This window comes from Oncorhynchus gorbuscha, linkage group LG06 (genome assembly GCF_021184085.1).
Source record: "Oncorhynchus gorbuscha isolate QuinsamMale2020 ecotype Even-year linkage group LG06, OgorEven_v1.0, whole genome shotgun sequence".
NCBI classification, from domain to species: domain Eukaryota; kingdom Metazoa; phylum Chordata; class Actinopteri; order Salmoniformes; family Salmonidae; genus Oncorhynchus; species Oncorhynchus gorbuscha.
In genome coordinates, this window is record NC_060178.1 from 73,649,910 (window position 1) to 73,673,306 (window position 23,397).

Consider the following 23,397-nt stretch of genomic DNA (forward strand, 5'->3'; position numbering starts at 1 on the left):
ACTTAGGTTGGAGACATGAAAACTCGTTTTTCAACCACTCCACAAATGTCTTGTTAACAAACTATAGTTTTGGCATGTCGGTTAGGACATCTACTTTGTGCATGATACAATACATTTTTCCAACAATTGTTTACAGACAGATAATTTCACTAATAATTCACTGTATCACAATTCCAGTGGGTCAGAAGTTTACATACACTAAGTTGACTGTACATTTAAACAGCTTCGAAAATTCCAGAAAATGATGTCATGGCTTTAGAAGCTTCTGATTGACATAGAGGCTAATTGGAGGTGTACCTGTGGATGTATTTCAAGGCCTACCTTTAAACTCGGTGCCTCTTTGCTTGACATCATGGGAAATCAAAAGAAATCAGTGAAATACCTCAGAAAAAGATTGTAGACCTCCACAAGTCTGGTTCATCCTTGGGAGCAATTCCAAACGCCTGAGCATACCACGTTCATCTGTACAAACATTAATACGCAAGTATAAACACCATGGGACCACGCAGTCGTCATACCGCTCAGGAAGGAGACGAGTTCTGTCTCCTAGAATGGAACGTACTTTGGTGCGAAACGTGCAAATCAATCCCAGAACAACAGCAAAGGACCTTGTGAAGATACTGGAGGAAACAGGTACAAAAGTATCTATATCCACAGTAAAACGAGGCCTATATCGACATAATCTGAAAGGCCGCTCAGCAAGGAGGAAGCCACTGCTCCAAAACCGCCATAAAAAAGCCAGACTACGGTTTGCAACTGCAAATGGGGACAAAGATCGTACCTTTTGGAGAAATGTCCACTGGTCTGATGAAATAAATATAGAACTGTTTAGCCATAATGACCATCGCTATGTTTGGAGGAAAAAAGGAGATGCTTGCAAGCCGAAGAACACCATCCAAACCGTGAAGCACGGGGCGGAAGCATCATGTTGTGTGGGTGCTTTGCTGCAGGAGGGACTGGTGCACTTCACAAAAATAGATGGCATCATGCGGGAGAAAGATTACGTGGATATATTGAAGCAATATCTCAAGACATCAGTCAGGAAGTTAAAGCTTGGTCGCATACTTCCAAAGTTGTGGCAAAATGGCTTAAGGACAACAAAGTCAAGCTATTGGAGTGGCCATCATAAAGCCCTGACCTCAATCCCATAGAACATTTGTGGGCTAAACTGAAAAAAAAAACATGTGCCAGCAAGGAGGCCTACAAACCTGACTCAGTTACACCAGCTCTGTCAGGAGGAATGGCCCAAAATTCACCCAACTTATTGTGGGAAGCTTGTGGAAGGCTACCCGAAACGTTTTACCCAAGTTAAACAATTTAAAGGCAATGCTACCAAATTCTGATTGAGTGTATGTAAACTTCTGACCCACTGGGAATGTGAATAAATAAATAAAAGCTGAAATAAATATTTATCTCTACAATTATTCTGACATTTCACATTCTTAAACTAAAGTGGTCATCCTAACTGACCTAAGACAGGGAATTTTTACTCTGATTAAATGTCCGGAATTGTGAAAAGCTGAGTTTAAATGTATTTGGCTAAGGTGTATGTAAACCTCCGACTTCAACTGTACCTCTCTGTTCTAACCGTGGTCATAAAATTGGGCTACAGCCACCTGTAATATATGGGATGTAGTAAAATAACTAATGCAGCTGGATATGTGCGATATCAGTGCCCCTGGTCTTTACCCCATGGGTGACATCCTGCATTCAAGCGGAGTGTTAGTGTCCACAAAGAGAGTGAGACACAGTGAATGCAGCATTGCAGCTCTTCTGTGACATGGGACTCTTCCTCATTAATAATGTAGACGTGTCCACAAGCAAGTGTGCTCTCACTGGGAAACAAGCCTAAACAAATACAGGGTTGCCAGGTAAGAGGAGACTTTACACTACACTGCAGATGTCACCACCATTCATTCATAATGGAATAAAACGTTGCGTTTTGGGTTTAAGTCTGCCGCATAAGCACAAACAGGTGTGTAGTACAGGTACAGTAGCTATATTTGATATCATTTAAATGTTGCAGAGAACTTTAAAAAGACTTGGCTAAATAAAATAAAATACTTGGCTAAATAAAATAAAAAATACTTTCCCACTAACAGAAAAATCACTTAATCATCTGAAACTCAAGATATGAAAGTAAAATGGACGAATAAGATATGCACATTTTGATAAAAGGACAGAGCTAAAAACAGGCGGGAATTGTCCCCTCTGTGATATTAAAACCATGACCCATCTTAAAGCACAGCATTTGATGAAGAGAAAACCACCAACTGTGGCAGCCTTGGCAGAGGGACAAAACCACCAGTGTTTTAACTATAGGAGTTCTCTTTTCAAATCTCAATGGATTTCACAGAAACCGAGCATGTTACATCTCAATTAAATCCACACTGATGTTTTTATTGATTTTAAAAGCCCAATCATGACTTATTTAAGTTGCACATTGGTATGCGTGTATTTATGTCACCATTTTGCGGCCTGTAAGAAAACAGAAGAGTAGAAAAAGAGACAAATGAAACCGATGTGGCATCTGTTGCAGCTTTAAGTGATATATCACTCCATTCCACTTCGTTAAGCGTCACTCCGTCAGAGTTAATTGGATCATGAGGAGCAGTAATTAAGGGGAATGGCCTTGTTTATTGCTGCGCTCCGCTCGTTAAGGAGTGAGTCGTGTTTGCAGAGCGGGCGACATTAACACAACCTTCAGAACATCCGGGGGGGTTGGGAGTTGCCTTTGCACTGGAGGGAGGGAGGGGGGTGAAGCCTTGCCTGCAGGGGAAGCTACTAGTGAACAGCACACAGTGGGTGTGGTACAGAATGTGATCGGGGGACAACTACCATTATGAAAACATTAACCTTTAACGTCAACCTTTGTTGACATGTAGAGTCACAGACAAGGTCAGTCAATGTCTTTGAGGATCTGGTCTGTTCAATTGTTCATGAAAAGGTGAAGAAATCGTTTTGGAACACCTTCATAATATTGAGTTGCACCCCCTTTTGCTCTCAGAACAAAGAAAATGTGTTGGGGCATAGACTCTACAAGGTGTCGAAAGCATTCCCACAGAGATGCTGGCCCATGTTGAATCCAACGCTTCCAACAGTTGTGTCAAGTTGGCTGGATGTCCTTTTGGTGGTGGACCATTCTTGATACACACGGGAAACTGTTGAGCGTGAAACACCCAGCAGCGTTGCAGTTCTTGGCAACCTTAAACCGGTGTGCCTGGCACCTACTGCCATACCCTCTTCAAAGCCACTTCAATCTTGTGTTCACCCTCTGAATGGCACACACACACATACATAATCCATTTCTTAATTGTCTCAAGGCTTAAAAATCCTTCTTTAACCTGTGGATTTAACAGGTGACATCAATAAGGGATCATAGCTTTCACCTGGATTTAGGTGGTCAGTCTATGTCATGGAAAGAGCAGGTATTGTATACTCAGTGTACATATAGACTACCAGAAGCTCTTACCAATGCATAGGAAATCATGTATTTATGTTTAAACCCACAGAGACAGGGACAAACACAACAACATACACATATTTGTAGACACAAACCCAGAGTCTGAGTTAGTGAGAATAGAGCACCCTCTCATTTGTGCCAGTAAGAGGGTTTGAATCTTGTGTTGTACTGTGTGATCCGCTCATGGGTCGATTTCCAGGCAGACTACATTCCAGTCGCCCGCCAGATCCATCTACATCCTAAGATATAGTAATCTGATACCCGTCTGCGCAGTAAATGATGTGGCATGTGACCATTGGTAGATGTGAGCAGGGCAACTGCAATGTAATTTACCTGGAACGCCACCAAGGTTACCAGAAATTAGGACAGCTGAGGAGATTGACCTATGACTTACCTCTCTCCTCCTGGATGCCCAACACGTCTGTTTGACCTTCCACACCACCGCTGCCACCAGCAACAGGGACAGGAAACAGCTGCAGGAGAAAACAGCACAATTAATCACCCAATCAATCAATAAATTGTCGGCAGGTAGCCTAGCTGTTAAGAGCGTTGGGCCAGTAACCGAAAGGTCGCTGGTTTGAATCCCCAAGCAGACTAGGTAAAAAAATCTGTCGATGTGCTCTTTAGCACTTAACCCTAATTGGTCATGTATGTCGCATTGGATAAGAGTGTCCGCTAAATGACTAAAATGTAAATGTGATTTTAATTAGATCATCACCCATTATCTATTCATTCTAGTATTTACATGAAATATAATATAATTTCACAACAGTACCACGAGGTGGTAAGAACAAATGTAGCTTTACAATCAAAACTATTCTTTAAATATATATTAATGCCTAGAACTGGCATGACATCACAAGGGGGTAGTGACTATTTTAATGGTCTGGCAGTCACATGACCAATCTGTTAACGCTTTATTATAACGTTCAGTAATAACCATTTATAAGGCATTCATAAATAGTTTGCTCGCCATGTATTTATTAGTATACTTACGTTTTGTAAATTTGTAAATGCTATATAGATAGTTATTCACACAACTTTTTAATCATTTATGAATCATTCATACGATTAGGTGTTCTTTTAACCATTTTACAAATGACATTTTGCAGTACCTGATCTAAAGTGAGCACTACTAATACTTTAGAAATACTTTAGCAATGTTTTGAATGGCCATTGTAATCATCTCTTCCAAAGGTTTGTCAATGTACAGTTGTGGCCAAAAGTTTTGAGAATGACACAAATATACATTTTCACAAGGTTTGCTGCTTCAGTGCCTAGATAATTTTGTCAGATGTTACAATGGAATACTGAAGTATAATTACAAGCATTTCATAAGCTTTTATTGACAATTACATGAAGTTGATGGAAAGAGTCAATATTTGCAGTGTTGACCCTTCTTTTTCAAGACGTCTGCTGTTATGTAAGTGTATGAGGACCCAAAAGCGACTTAACAGAAACAGAGTTTATTCCAGTCTTTAACAAAAACGATAATCCTGGATACTATCACAGGTAAAGTCAAAACAGGAAAACTGAAACCCTCTAGTCAGTAGAGGGGAACAACTGGAGATGCGACCACAGACTGCAGGTCGCTTCGGGAAGGCGCAGGCCGTAGCTGATATAGACACCTGCTCACACGCAGCATCTGAAGAAGGCAAAAACACGACAGGACGGAACAAGGACACAGAACAGCAAACAAGGATCCGACAAGGACAGAAGCGAAAACAGAGAGGGAAATAGGGACTTAATCAGAGGGCAAAATAGGGAACAGGTGTGAAAGAGTAATGAGGTAGTTAGGAGAATGAGGAACAGCTGGGAGCAGGAACGGAACGATAGAGAGAGAGAGAGAGAGAGAGAGAAGGGAGGGGGAGAGAGAGGGATAGAAAGAGGGAAGGAACCTAATAAGACCAGCAGGGGGAAACGAATAGAAGAGGAAGCACAAGGACAAGACATGACAGTACCCCCCCCCACTCACAGAGCGCCTCCTGGCGCACTCGAGGAGGAACCCTGGCGGCAACGGAGGAAATCATCAATCAACGAACGGTCCAGCACGTCCCGAGATGGAACCCAACTCCTCTCAGGACCGTAACCCTCCCAATCCACTAAGTACTGGTGACCACGTCCCCGAGAACGCATGTCCATGATCTTCCGTACCCTGTAAACAGGTGCGCCCTCGACAAGGACGGGGGGGGGAGGGAAGACGAACGGGGGCGCGAAGAAAAGGCTTGACACAGGAGACATGGAAGACTGGGTGGACGCGACGAAGATGTCGCGGAAGAAGCAGTCGCACTGCGACAGGATTGACGACCTGAGAAACACGGAACGGACCAATGAACCGCGGAGTCAACTTGCGAGAAGCTGTCGTAAGGGGAAGGTTACGAGTGGAAAGCCACACTCTCTGACCGCGACAATACCTAGGACTCTTAATCCTACGTTTATTGGCGGCTCTCACAGTCTGCGCCCTATAACGGCAAAGTGCCGACCTGACCCTCCTCCAGGTGCGCTCACAACGTTGGACAAAAGCCTGAGAGGAGAGAACGCTGGACTCGGCGAGCTGGGACGAGAACAGAGGAGGCTGGTACCCAAGACTACTCTGAAAAGGAGATAGCCCGGTAGCAGACGAAGGAAGCGAGTTGTGAGCGTATTCTGCCCAGGGGAGCTGTTCTGCCCAAGACGCAGGGTTTTGAAAGGAAAGGCTGCGTAATATGCGACCAATCGTCTGATTGGCCCGTTCTGCTTGACCGTTAGATTGGGGAAGCACCAATCAAACGACAGAACTCCCTCCAAAACTGTGACGTGAATTGCGGACCTCTGTCCGAAACGGCGTCTAACGGGAGGCCTTGAATTCTGAACACATTCTCAATGATGATTTGTGCCGTCTCCTTAGCGGAAGGAAGCTTAGCGAGGGGAATAAAATGAGCCGCCTTAGAGAACCTATCGACAACCGTAAGAATCACAGTCTTCCCCGCAGACGAAGGCAGACCGGTAATAAAGTCTAAGGCGATGTGAGACCATGGTCGAGAAGGAATGGGAAGCGGTCTGAGACGACCGGCAGGAGGAGAGTTACCTGACTTAGTCTGCGCGCAGTCCGAACAAGCAGCCACGAAACGGCGCGTGTCACGCTCCTGAGTAGGCCACCAAAACCGCTGGCGAATAGAAGCAAGCGTACCCCGAACGCCGGGGTGGCCAGCTAACTTGGCAGAGTGAGCCCACTGAAGAACAGCCAGACGAGTAGAGACAGGAACGAAAAGAAGGTTACTAGGACAAGCGCGCGGCGACGCAGTGTGAGTGAGTGCTTGCTTTACCTGTCTCTCAATTCCCCAGACAGTCAACCCGACAACACGCCCTTCAGGAGAATCCCTCGGGGTCGGTAGAAGCTACAGAAGAACTGAAGAGACGGGATAAGGCATCAGGCTTGGTGTTCTTATTTCCCGGGCGATAAGAAATAACGAACTCGAAACGAGCTAAAAACAACGCCCAACGAGCTTGACGTGCATTGAGTCGTTTGGCAGAACGGATGTACTCAAGGTTCTTATGGTCAGTCCAAACGACAAAAGGAACGGTCGCCCCCTCCAACCACTGTCGCCATTCGCCTAGGGCTAAGCGGATGGCGAGCAGTTCGCGGTTACCCACATCATAGTTGCGTTCCGATGGCGACAGGCGATGAGAAAAATACGCGCAAGGATGGACCTTATCGTCAGAATGGAAGCGCTGGGACAGAATGGCTCCCACGCCCACCTCTGAAGCGTCAACCTCGACAATGAATTGTTTAGTGACGTCAGGAGTAACAAGGATAGGAGCGGATGTAAAACGCTTCTTGAGGAGATCAAAAGCTCCCTGGGCGGAACCGGACAACTTAAAGCACGTCTTGACAGAAGTAAGGGCTGTGAGAGGGGCTGCCACTTGACCGAAATTACGAATGAAACGCCGATAGAAATTTGCGAAACCGAGAAAGCGCTGCAACTCGACACGTGACTTAGGGACGGGCCAATCGCTGACAGCCTGGACCTTAGCGGGATCCATCTGAATGCCTTCAGCGGAAATAACAGAACCAAGAAATTTGACGGAGGAGACATGAAAGGCGCACTTCTCAGCCTTCACATAGAGACAATTCTCTAAAAGGCGCTGGAGTACACGTCGAACGTGCTGAACATGAATCTGGAGTGACGGTGAAAAAAATCAGAATATCGTCAAGGTAAACGAAAACAAAGATGTTCAGCATGTCTCTCAGTACATCATTAACTAATGCCTGAAAGACAGCTGGAGCATTAGCGAGACCGAACGGCAGAACCTGGTATTCAAAATGCCCTAACGGAGTGTTAAACGCCGTTTTCCACTCGTCCCCCTCTCTGATGCGCACGAGATGGTAAGCGTTACGAAGGTCCAACTTAGTAAAGAACCTGGCTCCCTGCAGAATCTCGAAGGCTGACGACATAAGGGGAAGCGGATAACGATTCTTAACCGTTATGTCATTCAGCCCTCGATAATCCACGCAGGGGCGCAGGGTACCGTCCTTCTTCTTAACAAAAAAACCCCGCTCCGGCGGGAGAGGAAGAAGGCACAACGGTACCGGCGTCGAGAGAAACAGACAGATAATCTTCGAGAGCCTTACGTTCGGGAGCCGACAGAGAGTATAGTCTACTCCGAGGGGGAGTGGTCCCCGGAAGGAGATCAATACAACAATCATACGACCGGTGAGGAGGAAGGGAGTTGGCTCTGGACCGACTGAAGACCGTGCGCAGATCATGATATTCCTCCGGCACTCCTGTCAAATCACCAGGTTCCTCCTGAGAAGAGGGGACAGAAGAAACAGGAGGGATAGCAGACATTAAACACTTCACATGACAAGAAACGTTCCAGGATAGGATAGAATTACTAGACCAATTAATAGAAGGATTATGACATACTAGCCAGGGATGACCCAAAACAACAGGTGTAAAAGGTGAACGAAAAATCAAAAAGGAAATGGTCTCACTGTGGTTACCAGATACTGTGAGGGTTAAAGGTAGTGTCTCACATATGATACTGGGGAGAAGACTACCATCTAAGGCGAACATGGGCGTGGGCTCCCTAACTGTCTGAGAGGAATGTCATGTTTCCGAGCCCATGCTTCGTCCATAAAACAACCCTCAGCCCCAGAGTCTATCAAGGCACTGCAGGAAGCTGCCGAACCGGTCCAGCGTAGATGGACCGACAAGGTAGTACAGGATCTTGATGGAGAGACCTGAGTAGTAGCGCTCACCAGTAGCCCTCCGCTTACTGATGAGCTCTGGCTTTTACTGGACATGAAATGACAAAATGTCCAGCAGAACCGCAATAGAAGCAAAGGAGGTTGGTGATTCTCCGTTCCCTCTCCTTAGTCGAGATGCGAATACCTCCCAGCTGCATGGGCTCAATCTCTGAGCCAGTGGGAGGAGATGGTTGAGATGCGGAGAGGGGGAACACCGTTAACGCGAGCTCTCTTCCACGAGCTCGGTGACGAAGATCTACCCGTCGTTCTATGCGGATGGCGAGTGCAATCAAAGAATCCACGATGGAAGGAACCTCCCGGGAGAGAATCTCATCCTTAACCTCAGCGTGGAGTCCCTCCAGAAAACGAGCGAGCAACGCCGGCTCGTTCCAGTCACTGGAGGCAGCAAGAGTGCGAAACTCTATAGAGTAATCCGTTATGGATCGATCACCTTGACATAGGGAAGCCAGGGCCCTGGAAGCCTCCCTCCCAAAAACTGAACGATCAAAAACCTGTATCATCTCCTCTTTAAAAGTTCTGATACTCGTTAGTACACTCAGCCCTTGCCTCCCAGATAGCTGTGCCCCACTCCCGAGCCCGTCCAGTAAGGAGTGATATGACGTAGGCGATCCGAGCTCTCTCTCTTGAGTATGTGTTGGGCTGGAGAGAGAACACAATATCACACTGGGTGAGAAAGGAGCGGCACTCAGTGGGCTGCCCAGAGTAACATGGTGGGTTATTAACCCTAGGTTCCGGAGACTCGGAAGACCAGGAAGTAGCTGGTGGCTCGAGACGGAGACTCTGAAACTGTCTTGAGAGGTCGGAGACCTGAGCGGCCAGGGTCTCAACGGCATGACGAGCAGCAGACAATTCCTGCTCGTGTCTGCCAAGCATCGCTCCCTGGATCTCGACGGCTGAGTTGCGAGAATCCGTAGTCGCTGGGTCCATTCTTGGTCGGATCCTTCTGTTATGCAGGTGAATGAGGACCCAAAAGCGACTTAACAGAAACAGAGTTTATTCCAGTCTTTAACAAAAACGATAATCCTGGATACTATCACAGGTAAAGTCAAAACAGGAAAACTGAAACCCTCTAGTCAGTAGAGGGGAACAACTGGAGATGCGACCACAGACTGCAGGTCGCTTCGGGAAGGCGCAGGCCGTAGCTGATATAGACACCTGCTCACACGCAGCATCTGAAGAAGGCAAAAACACGACAGGACGGAACAAGGACACAGAACAGCAAACAAGGATCCGACAAGGACAGAAGCGAAAACAGAGAGAGAAATAGGGACTTAATCAGAGGGCAAAATAGGGAACAGGTGTGAAAGAGTAATGAGGTAGTTAGGAGAATGAAGAACAGCTGGGAGCAGGAACGGAACGATAGAGAGAGAGAGAGAGAGAGAGGGAGGGGAGAGAGAGGGATAGAAAGAGGGAAAGAACCTAATAAGACCAGCAGGGGGAAATGAATAGAAGAGGAAGCACAAGGACAAGACATGACAATCTATGACAAAACATGACAGTCTGCAATCCGCCCTGTAATGCTGTCAATTAACTTCTGGGCTACATCCTGACTGTTGGCAGCCTATTCTTGCAAAATCAGAGCTTGGAGTTTGTCAGAATTTGTGGGGTTTTTGTTTGTCCACCCGCCTCTTGAGGATTGACCACAAATTCTCAATGGGATTAAGGCCTGGGGAGTTTCCTGACCATGGACCCAAAATATGGATGTTTTGTTCCCCGAGCCACTTAGTTATCACTTTTGCCTTATGGCAAGGTGCTCCATCATGCTGGAAAAGGCATTGTTTGTCACCAAACTGTTCCTGGATGGTTGGGAGAAGTTGCTTTCGGAGGATGTGTTGGTACCATTCTTTATTCATGGCTGTGTTCTTCGGCAAAATTGTGAGTGAGCCCACTCATTTGGCTGAGATGCAACCCCACACAGGATTGGTCTCAGGATGCTTTACTGTTGGCATGACACAGGACTGCTGGTAGCGCTCACCTTGTCTTCTCCGGAGAAGCTTTTTCCCGGATGCCCAAAACAATCGTAAATGGGATTCATCAGAGAAAATGACTTTACCCCAATCCTCAGCAGTCCAATCCCTGTACCTGTTGCAGAATATCAGTCCCTGATGTTTTTCCTGGAGAGAAGTGGCTTCTTTGCTGCCCTTCTTGACACCAGGCCATCCTCCAAAAGTCTTCGCTTCACTGTGTGTGAAAATGCACTCACACCTGCCTGCTGCCATTCCTGACCAAGCTCTGTACTGGTGGTGCCGCGATCCCGCAGCTGAATCAACTTTAGGAGACGGCCCTGGCGCTTGCTGGACTTTCTTGGGCACCCTGAAGCCTTCTTCACAACAATTGAACCGCTCTCCTTGAAGTTCTTGATGATCCGATAAATGGTTGATTTAGGTGCAATCTTACTGGCAGTAATATCCTTGCCTGTGAAGCCCTTTTTGTGCAAAGCAATGATGACGGCACGTGTTTCCTTGCAGGTAACCATGGCTGACAGAGGAAGAACAATGATTCCAAGCACCACCTTCCATTTGAAGCTTCCAGTCTGTTATTCAAACTCAATCAGCATGACAGAGTGATCTCCAGCCTTGTCCTGGTCAACACTCACACCTGTGTTAATGAGAGAATCACTGACATGATGTCAGCTGGTCCTTTTGTGGCAGTGCTGAAATGCAGTGCAGTGGAAATGTTTTTTGGGGATTCAGTTCATTTGCATGGCAAAGAGGGACTTTGCAATTAATTGCAATTCATCTGATCACAATTGCTATCTTCATAACACCCTCCGTGTACAGCTAGAAAATAGCTTTATAACATTCTGTACATGCAAATTGCCATCATACAAACTGAGGCAGCAGACCTTGTGAAAATGAATGTGTGTGTCATTCTCAAACCCTTTGGCCACGACTGTACTTTGAGGAAGATTTGGTTGCCTTGACAGTTGTCACTTCTCCATGTGCCTGCATAGAGTGCTGCATGTCTATTTACCTTAGAGAAAACTACAAAAATGGCCACCAAAGGGCTAGCAGCACCGAAAACTAGGAAATGGACTTACTAGCACCGAATACTATGAAATAAGACTGCGGAGGTAAACCAAGTGAAATATGGGGAAATAGCATGAGATCAATAGGACCCATGGAGTGGGTCAAGTAGAGTGGCCATCTTACACAGAGCAATGTCACATAGAATGATCCCAATGCCAATGCCATCTGGACATTAGATCACACAAAGCCTGTCTTTCAACCAGAGCTTTTATAAGTCCTGGAGGCCAAAGAACCAAACCACCAAGGCAGGAAGTAGTGTAGAAGTCCAAGACAATCACTATCTTCATAATGCCCTCCGTGTACAGCTAGAAGATAGCTTAGAAGCAATGACCACATCGTAAAGGGCTAAGTTGTAATTAGCGTGACATTTCCAAGCCAAGCCTGCTGAAAGGCTGTGGAAATGCTCTTTCTCATGTGTTCTTCGAAAACCACTAGTTCAGTACATAAACTATCAGACTGAGGAATTTGCCTAATTAGCGATGTGAACCATATACTGACAGTATGGTACATACTTACAGTTGTTACTATAGCTGCATGTGTGTGCAGGTTTGACAGGTTTGATTAAATATGACCGTACAGTACGTCAAGCTATGACCAATTTCTTCACCAATGTCTAAAAACGTAGGGAAAATAAATAAATAATCCTGAAAGTCTCACACAACCCTATGATGGCTGTAGCTCCATATTGCTGGCAGGAGTATAACTGGGACTGTTTGGAACAGACACTTCCTCCCCTCCAACACCGCTCGTTGGCTTGGCCATATTTCAAAGCCCAATCAGTAACAGTCCATCATTCCACATCAAATCTATTAACTCAGCCTGCAATTAATCCCAAACAGGGCGGCTTACTGCACTAATGTGGAGAGGTGAAGACTAACTGTCACTATTAAAGAGGTATTAGGGGGGTTTATTGGGGTTTCTTACACATATAGCTTTAGCCAAGTCATCCGCAACCAATGAGATTCAAACCAATGAGGTCCATGTGCAGTTCTGGGGTGGATGGGAGGGCTGAGTGGGATGGATAAAGTGTATGTTTCATTGTGTGTGTGTGTTTGCGTTTGTGTGTTCATTTTGATCTTATGTGTGTGTGGGGGGGGGAACAAGTGGGGACATTTCTCTGGTCTCCACATAAAAAAAAGGCTATTTTAAGTGTAGGTTTACAGTTAGGTTCAGAATTAGGGTTAGGGTAAGAATTAAGAGTTGGGGTTAAGGTTAGGGTTACGGTAAGAATTAAGAGTTGGGATTAAGGTTAAGGTAAGAGATCAATTGGGTTAGGGGTTAGGGAAAATATGATTTTGCATGAGAATCAATTGTTTGGTCCACACAAAGATTTTTGAAAGAATGTACAATATTTGCACAATCAGGTGTGTAAAGCATTTGGAGACTTACCCAGGAAGACACAGCTGTAATCGCTGTCAAGGGTGATTCTAACATGTATTGACTCAGGGGTGTGAATACTTATGTAAATTCGATATTTCTGAATTTAGTTTTCAATAACTTTGCAAACATTCCTAAAAACATGTTTTCACTTTGTCATTATGGGCTATTTTGTGTAGATGGGTGAGCAAAAAAAGTCAAGTGGTATTGATACTTTCTGAAGGTACTGTGTGTATGTGTGTGTTTGTGTGTGTGTTCACGTGGGGCACTGAGGGGCTGAGGGTTAGTTGTTCAGTATTGTGAATCACATGAACATGGGGAAGGGGTTTATAACACGTCCAATCATCCGAACCATTGGAGAACATATCACCCAGCAGCAAGCAGCAAGATCGATACCCAATCCTCCACACACAATCCACAAATGACCAAAAGAAAGACAATTCCATCTGTACACCATAGAGTACCAACCTGTTAAGCAATGATATTCCCCCAGGCACACCGAATGGCAAAAGGCTGATTTCTAAGGGAGCCCAAATAGTGGATAACACAATTCCAATTTGTTTACCTTTCTATCAGTTACAAAGAATAGCACACAAAGCAGTGTTGTTTGTCAAACTGCCTGGAGTATCCCTTGGGTCGCAGCAGCACAGAATGTTGATAGCCATTTTGAAATAATTGGGACAGCTGATAGAGGCTTATTAGCCACTTAGCTTTGTATATTGTCTCTGTGCTGAACTTGAGCAAGAGAAGAAGGAGAGATGATTTCTAATCAACTTAGAGAGAGGAAACGAGTAATTGGACCAAACTGAACTGCAATGTCACCAATTAGCATTGGGGCTGAAAAGGAGAAGCAGCATAAACACTCCATTGCACCAATTTTGCTTGCTCATTTAGGGTACCGCTCTGGAAAGTGTGAATGAGAGAGAGAAAGAGAGAGAGAAAAAACTATTTAACCACTCTTCAAAGAAAAGCTGGTCAAATTAGCTTTTCGAAGTTAATCAGTTGTCTGTTAGAATACTACTTCATGTCGAGAGTTTAGTTTGAGGATGAAATTAGGCGAGAATCTTCCAATCTTTTTTCCCTCTCTCGTTTCTGTCTCATGTATACAAGTGTACATATGTTAAAGATATGCATGATGTAATTTAGGATATAGGAGATCATGTGGCATTGTCACACACACACACACACACACACACACACACACACACACACACACACACACACACACACACACACACACACACACACACACACACACACACACACACACACACACACACACACACACACACACGTTCAGACAGATAGGATGACAGGTGAACTGTACAGTAAAGATAATTGCAGAAATATAAGTAGCTTGGATGAACACTAAAATAGAGGAACAGACACCCAGAGTGTCACTCAACATTTGAAGATATCGCTCTGGATAAGAGCGTCTGCTAAATGACTTAAATGTAAAATGTAAATACTAACAGAAAAACAGAAGAAATATGCTAAAAGAGAGGCATGTAGAGGGAAAAATCATGTCCAAATGATCAAATTACTGTACTGTTGTTACAGTACCTGAAACAAGATAATGACGGTGAAACCTATGACTGCATACTGCCCTAACTCAGGATTGGAGAAAGAGCACCTATGATAAGCACTGATTTCTAAGGGAAAAGAACTCCTCCACTCTGTCTCTCGTTCCCCTCCTCGTCTCTCTCTCGACCCCTCTCTCCCTTTCTGGTTCCCGCTCTCTCTCTTTTCCCCTCTCTCTCTCTTTCTCTCTCTGTGGTGCCAGCTCCATCATGTCAGTGTGCTGTGCCCTCAGCCTGCAGGGCCAGACTCACACACAGGGCACCGCAGCTCTGCCGCCCTGCCACTTCATCTCTTATACACACCAATGGAGCACAGCCAACACACACACACACACACACACACACACACACACACACACACACACACACACACACACACACACACACACACACACACACACACACACACACACACACACACACACACACACACACACACACACACACACACACACACACACACACACAAAGCATTCACTCACACACACAGTCACACATACAAAGACCACAAACTCGTACCCTCTGTGACATGCACATGCATAGCTTACATTTACACAGAAACATCTACAACCATGTTAACATAGCCGCACGTGAACTCCTTTTTCCCCTTGACTAAAGCCTTTAATCAACTGAGGTCACATAGGGCAGCACATACTGCATCTGCTAAAGTCTTTGAGCTGTGAGATGCAATTGGATGCATCTCACAGGACTCTTGATGCACAGGGCTCTGTGGAGGTTTTATTTATTGTAATATAATTATGACTGCACTTGATCACTGAAGTAAACTTAACAAGGCAGGATAAGAGCAAACAGAACAGAGAGTGACATATTGAAAAAAGAGCTCTTACATCTGGGAAAAAGTGGATAAAGTGCATGCTTCAGGTGCTTACTAAAGAAGACAGTGGGTGAGAAGGAAGTATGTGCCACTATGAACAAGACACAGTGGAATAAGCTCTTGGAGCAAATGACTGAACCTTTTGACTGCCCAGTGCAGTCAAAAACATGATTTTCCTGTGTTTTATATATACAGTTGATGTCGGAAGTTTACATACACTTAGGTTGGAGTCATTAAAACTCATTTTTCAACCACTCCACAAATGTCTTGTTAACAAACTATAGTTTTGGCAAGTCGGTTAGGACATCTACTTTGTGCAACAATTGTTTACAGACAGATAATTTCACGTATAATTCACTGTATCACAATTCCAGTGGGTCCGAAGTTTACAAACACTAAGTTGACTGTGCCTTTAAACAGCTTGGACAATTCCAGAAAATGATGTAATGGCTTTAGAAGCTTCTGATAGTCTAATTGACATAATTTCAGTCAATTGGAGGTGTACCTGTGGATGTATTTCAAGGCCTACCTTCAAACTCAGTGACTCTTTGCTTGACATCATGGGAAAATCAAAAGAAAACAGCCAAGACCTCAGCATTTTTTTTGTAGACCTCCACAAATCTGGTTCATCCTTGGGAGCAATTTCCAAATGCCTGAAGGTACCATGTTCATCTGTACAAACAATAGTACGCAAGTATGAACACCATGGGACCACGCAGCCATCATACCGCTCAGGAAGGAGATGCATTCTGCAAAGGACCTTATGAAGATGCTGGAGGAAACAGGTATAAAACTATCTATACCCACAGTAAAATGAGTCCTATGAGTCCTATATCGACATAACCTGAAAGGCCGCTCAGCAAGGAAGAAGCCACTGCTCCAAAACCGCCATAAAAAAGCCAGACTACGGTTTGCAACTGCACGTGGACAAAGATCGTACTTTTTGGAGAAATGTCCTCTGGTCTGACGGAAAAAAAATAGAACTGTTTGGCCATAATGACCATCCTTATGTTTGGAGGAAAAAGGGGGAGGCTTGCAAGACGAAGAACACCATCCCAACCGTGAAGCACAGAGATGGCAGCATCATGTTGTGGGGGTGCTTTTCTGCAGGAGGGACTGGTGCAATTCACAAAATAGATGTCATCATGAGGGAGGAAAATTATGTGGATATATTGAAGCAACATCTCAAGACATCAGTCAGGAATTTAAAGCTTGGTCGCAAATGGGTCTTCCAAATGAACAACGACCCCAAGCATACTTCCAAAGTTGTGGCAAAATGGCTTAAGGACAACAAAGTCAAGGTATTGGAGTGGCCATCACAAAGCCCTGACCTCAATCCCATAGAAAATTTGTGGACTGAACTGAAAAAGCGTGTGCGAGCAAGAAGGCCTACAAACCTGACTCAGTTAAACCAGCTCTGTCAGGAGGAATGGGCCAACATTCACCCAACGTATTGCGGGAAGCTTGTGGAATGCTACCCAAACCGTTTGAGCCAAGTTAAACATTATAAAGGCAATGCTACCAAATACTAATTGAGTGCATGTAAACTTCTGACCCACAGGGAATGTGATGAAACAAATAAAAGATGAAAGAAATCATTCTCCATACTATTATACTGACATTTCACAATCTCAAAAATAAAGTGGTAATCCTAACTGACCTAAAACAGGTAATTTATACTAGGATTACATGTCAGGAATTGTGAAAAACTGAGTTGAAATGTATTTGGCTAGTGGGGCAAAAAAGTATTTAGTCAGCCACCAATTGTGCAAGTTCTCCCACTTAAAAAGATGGGAGAGGCCTGTAATTTTCATCATAGGTACACTTCAACTATGACAGACAAAATGAGAAAAAAATAAATCCAGAAAATCAGAATGTAGGATTTTTAATGAATTGATATGCAAATTATGGTGGAAAAGAAGTATTTGGTCACCTACAAACAAGCAAGATTTATGGCTGTCACAGACCTGTAACTTCTTCTTTAAGAGGCTCCTCTGTCCTCCACTCTTTACCTGTATTAATGGCACCTGTTTGAACTTGTTATCAGTATAAAAGACACCTGTCCACAACCTCAAACAGTCACACTCCAAACTCCACTATGGCCAAGACCAAAGAGCTGTCAAAGGACACCAGAAACAAAATTGTAGACCTGCACCAGGCTGGAAAGACTGCATCTGCAATAGGTAAGCAGCTTGGTTGGAAGAAATCAACTGTGGGAGCAATTATTAGGAAATGGAAGACATACAAGACCACTGATAATCTCCCTCGATCTGGAGCTCCATGGAAGATCTCACCCCGTGGGGTCAAAATGATCACAAGAACGGTGAGCAAAAATCCCAAAACCACACGGGGGGGCCTAGTGAATGACCTGCAGAGAGCTGGGACCAAAGTAACAAAGCCTACCATCAGTAACACACTACGCCACCAGGGACTCAAATCCTGCAGTGCCAGACGTGTCCCCCTGCCTAAGCCAGTACATGTCCAGGCCCGTCTGAAGTTTGCTAGAGAGCATTTGGATGAACCAGAAGAAGATTGGGAGAATGTCATATGGTCAGATGAAACCAAAAATATAACTTTTTGGTAAAAACTCAACTCGTCGTGTTTGGAGGACAAAGACTGCTGAGTTGCATCCAAAGAACACCATACCTACTGTGAAGCATGGGGGTGGAAACATCATGCTTTGGGGCTGCTTTTCTGCAAAGGGACCAGGAAGACTGATCCGTGTAAAGGAAAGAATGAATGGGGCCATGTATCGTGAGATTTTGAGTGAAAACCTCCTTCCATCAGCAAGGGCACTGAAGATGAAACATGGCTGGGTCTTTCAGCATGACAATGATCCCAAACACACTGCCCGGGCAACGAAGGAGTGGCTTCATAAGAAGCATTTCAAGGTCCTGGAGTGGCCTAGCCAGTCTCCAGATCTCAACCCCATAGAAAATCTTTGGAGGGAGTTGAAAGTCCGTGTTGCCCAGCAACAGCCCCAAAACATCACTGCTCTAGAGGAGATCTGCATGGAGGAATGGGCCAAAATACCAGCAACAGTGTGTGAAAACCTTGTGAAGACTTACAGAAAACGTTTGACCTCTGTCATTGACAACAAAGGGTATATAACAAAGTATTGAGATAAACTTTTGTTATTTACCAAATACTTATTTTCCACCATAATTTGCAAATAAATTCATAAAAAATCCTACAATGTGATAATTTTGTCTGTCATAGTTGAAGTGTACCTATGATGGAAATCACAGGCCTCTCTCATCTTTTTAAGTGGGAGAACTTGCACAATTGGTGGCTGCCTATGTAAACTATGTATGTAAACGTCCGACTTCAACTGTATTTCCACACTTTGAGGTTGGAATAATAATGAAATTGTGAAAATTAACATTATGCCCTTTTGGTGTAAGAACTATTTGAAAAGGCTGAAATGGCTAACGAAGCACAATGCACAGTGTTTAATTTGGAAATCAGGAGCTGCCGAGAGCGCGAGAGGGGGGGTGGGGGTGGTTCACCTGGGGAACTCTGAGGTAGCGGAAGGGACGAGAAAAAAAAAATCACCTTTATAATAAAGCACTGCATGCATGTCATTGCATTTGTGTCGTGGCGTAGAGTAGAGGGATTTACACATGACTGGAGACTTAGGCAGAATCTTTTTTAATACCACACAAATGATCTAAATTACTTTGACTAACAGAAAATCTGAGATCAATAAAAACGACCTTGAATTCATCAATAATTGTGTGGAGACATACAGTAGGCTACAATATGAGGAGGAAATGATAGTCCTAAACATGCTTTTCAGTTTCACTGACTCACCCAGCTCACGCCAGAGATGGCCAATACATTCATGCCAAAAGCCTATATCTCACTCTTGTTTTACTTTGTAAAACTTGTTACTTTGTAAAACAATATTTGGAAGTTGATCAAATATTTTGTTAGCCTACGGCAGACAGATTAGTGTCTTCTACTTTCAGCAGGCACCATTTGGTTTCCAACCTGTTTTCCCGCGATTGTACTTGAAATATTGTGAAAAGACTGTTTTGTCTGCATGCTGTGCACTGACAGACTTGCTGCGCGTTCCCAACTGTAGGCTATGCCTTGTTATTGGGCTACACACAATCCACAGCTTGGCAATTTTTCGAAAAGAAGTTGTTGATCCTGTGGCAAAATGATGCAATGCTGGATTGATGTGAGTTGAAGGCTCATGTACATCAGTGTAGACAGAAAGATCATAGAAAGTGAATCTAATTCAAGTTCTGTGAGAGATACAGGCGTGCTACTCACACAACCATGGCCATGCATTGGTCTCAAACATAGGTTACAATGTTACGCAAAGCATAAGCCCGGGCCAACCCAACCCAAATCAACTCTTTTTTTAATGTATTTTTTAAATGGGTGGATCAGCTTAATATTGAGGAAAGAATGTTGCTTCCATCAATGTAATTGTCTGCATCATTTCCAACCCCCCATATCTTTTTTGGGGTATGTATATATATATATATATATATATATATATATATATATATATATATACATACACGCATGCATACATATACACATACCTATATAGACATACATGTTTTTTTTTATATACAGTCTAAGACAGAGAGGTGCCGGATCCTGTTCCGGAAAGGTCTCTCTCAAGTTAAGCACTGACAACGCATGTGATCGGCTCATTCAGTGAAACTGGTTGACTGGCAGAAGATGGTCTGGAGACAGCAGACATAATTAGGTCTGTTGTCTTTTTTTACTAAGCAGAAAGGGATTAACCATGAGAAATTGCATATTTGTTTGCCTTATTAGTTCCATTTAAATGGTACGTACCTGAAAAAGGTGACAAAAAACTGCACCAGGTCCATGATGCTGTTGTGCTGGGAGAAGGCGATCTATAGAAGAAAGGACAGAGAAAAGAAGGATGTGAGAAGGATGTGAGATACTTTGAATACATTACATACAGTGGACAGATTGATAATACTGCAATAAAACATGTGTTGTTGACAAGAAACCAAAGTAGACAGAGTTCCCACTAGAATAATTCAATATAGTAGTTTATGCTACTGATTGGCTAGTGTAAATAAATGCATTACTGTATATGGTTATACAACATACCCACACATGTAACAAGGACTCATGTGATTAATATCTGCTTTACCTAAGGCTAGTGGTTGCTATGATCCTTTACATAAGTTACATAAGGCGACTACTTTTTCTTTGCGATGCAAACTGCCTTAGCTGCAGAATGTTCTCTCCCATTCCATGATTAGTATGAGAGGTGCATGACTAAATCTACCTCCCAGATTTGTAGATCAATTGAATATGGCAAATATACAGTAAATCCAAAGCTCTGAGAGAGACTAAACTATTCAATGGTATATTCAACTATTGTGATTTTCTCATTTGTTAGCTCATGCAAGGGGATATTGAATGGCGTGTTGATATGTTTTCAGGTATAATTTCAAATAAAATGTTTTTGTCAAATGCAGCGAATACAACTGGGGTAGACTTTACCATGAAATTCTTGCTCATGAGCCATTTCTAAAAAATAGTAACACAAGAGGAATAAAATACACAGAAAATGTAGCTATATACAGGGAGTACCAGAACCAGATCAATGTGCAGAGGTACAAGGCAGATATGGATAAACACTTATCCAAAATGGAGAAGCAGTCAGCCGGCTTTTGTCCTCGTCTTGTCGTGTCCCGTGTATATATATTTTTATATATTTTTCTTCACAGATCTTTTTAAAATAGTTTTTCTAAAACTCAACTTCAAAACACTCTCCTGCAACCCACCTCACCCAATGTGGTGCGGACCTGTTTTTTTCGAAAGTATTATTCACCTCGAATCCAGAATCCCCCAACAGAAGCTAGCCAGCTCACTAGCTACTAGCTAGTAGTCAGCTAACCACTGCTAGCAGTCATCAGCTAACCTTTAGCTAGGAAGGATCTCGCCAGTTTGTACAACGCGACTCAAACCAGAGCATACCGGACCATATCCCTGGATTCCTACCGTAAGCTCTGGACATTTTCACCTGGATCTTCGCAGCTAGCTAGCTGCTATCCGAGTACTGGCTAACGTCGGTCCCGGAGCAAGCACCAATTAGTCTGGAGCTAGCCCATGCTAGGCCCTTTCTCCCGGCTTACTAAAGAGGCCCATCAGCAACTCCTGGGCTACAATACCCGGACCCCTTCTACTACCGGTACGGGGCACGGAACCCCACCGATCCTTCACGACTGGACTACGAAGTAATCTGCTCGAGGGGGTACTCAACTGGCCTCTACATCGCAACCAGCCCTAATTACCTATCCACAAGCATCGGCCCACTAGCTGCCTAAAGCATATTGGATTGTTAGCTATATAGATCCATCGGCCAATTTCTTGGGCCACTATACCTATTTTCCCAATTGGACTTGGACCCCTCTGCTACTCGGAACCCTACTAATCCATCACGACTGGTCTATCGACGTCACCACACACGGAGGCCAAACAGACTTTACTCCGTCAAGACTTCCCTCTAAAGCCCTTCTGCTAGCTTGCTAGCCCCGGTCTGCTAACCTGCTAGCCCCGGCCTGCTAGCTGTCTGAATCGCCGTGTCTCCAGCCACCCAGCTACTCACTGAACCCTATGATCACTCGGCTACGCATGCCTCTCCCTAACATCAATATGCCTTGTCCATTACTGTCCTGGTTAGTGATTACTGTCTTATTTCACTGTAGAGCCTCTAGCTCTGCTCAATATGCCTTAACCTACCATTTAGTTCCACCTCCCACATATGCGGTTTAAAAGTCTCCAGAGACAATATATCTCTCATTACTCAATGCCTAGGTTTACCTCCAATGTACTCACATCCTACCATGCCTATGTCTGTACATTATACCTTGAATCTATTCTCTCACGCCCAGAAACCTGCTCCTTTTACTCTCTGCTCTGAACGCACTAAACGACCAGTCCTGATAGCCTTTAGCCGTACCCTCATCCTACTCTTCCTCTGTTCCTCTGGTGATGTAGAGGTTAATCCAGGTCCTGCAGTGCCTAGCTCCACTCCTACTCCCCAGGTGCTCTCATTTGTTGACTTCTGTAACTGTAAAAGCCTTTCATGCATGTTAACATTAGAAGCCTCCTCCCTAAGTTTGTTTTATTCACTGCTTTAGCACACTCTGCCAACCCGGATGTCCTAGCCATGTCAGAATCCTGGCTTAGGAAGTCCACCAAAAACCCAGAAATGTCCATCCCTAACTATAATATTTTCTGACAAGATAGAACTGCCAAAGGGGCGGTGTTGCCATCTACTGCAGAGATAGCCTGCAGAGTTCTGTCTTACTATCCAGGTCTGTAACCAAGTGATCACTGCCTCATTGCCTGCATCCGTAATGGGTCTGCGGTCAAACAACCACCCCATCACTGTCAAACGATCCCTGAAACACTTCAGTGAGCAGGCCTTTCTACTCAACCTGGCCCGGGTATCCTGGAAGGATAGATATTGACCTCATCCCGTCAGTAGAGGATGCCTGGTTATTCTTTAAAAGTGCCTTCCTCACCATCTTAAATAAGCATGCCCCATTCAACAATTTTAGAACCAGGAACATATATAGCCCTTGTTTCTCTCCAGACCTGACTGCCCTTGACCAGCACAAAAACATCCTATGGCGTTCTGCATTAGCATCGAACAGCCCCCGTAATATGCAACTTTTCAGGGACGTTAGGAACAAATATACACAGGCAGTTAAGAAAGCTAAGGCTAGCTTTTTCAAGCAGAAATTTGCATCCTGTAGCACAAACTCAAAAAGGTTCTGGGACACTGTAAAGTCCATGGAGAATAAGAGCACCTCCTCCCAGCTGCCCACTGCACTGAGGCTAGGAAACAC

General features: G+C 44.3%; 1 protein-coding gene across 1 annotated transcript in view; it reads right to left on the reverse strand.

Annotated features, from left to right (window-relative positions):
* LOC124038304 (attractin-like protein 1) overlaps window positions 1-23,397 on the reverse strand; it is a 354,502-nt gene that overhangs the window by 131,188 nt on the left and 199,917 nt on the right. The window contains exons 26-27 of the mRNA XM_046354014.1: window positions 20,357-20,418; window positions 3,858-3,936 (exon numbers count right to left, since the gene is read on the reverse strand). Of these exons, the coding sequence (XP_046209970.1) occupies window positions 3,858-3,936; window positions 20,357-20,418 (141 nt within the window). The remainder of the gene's footprint in view (window positions 1-3,857; window positions 3,937-20,356; window positions 20,419-23,397) is intronic.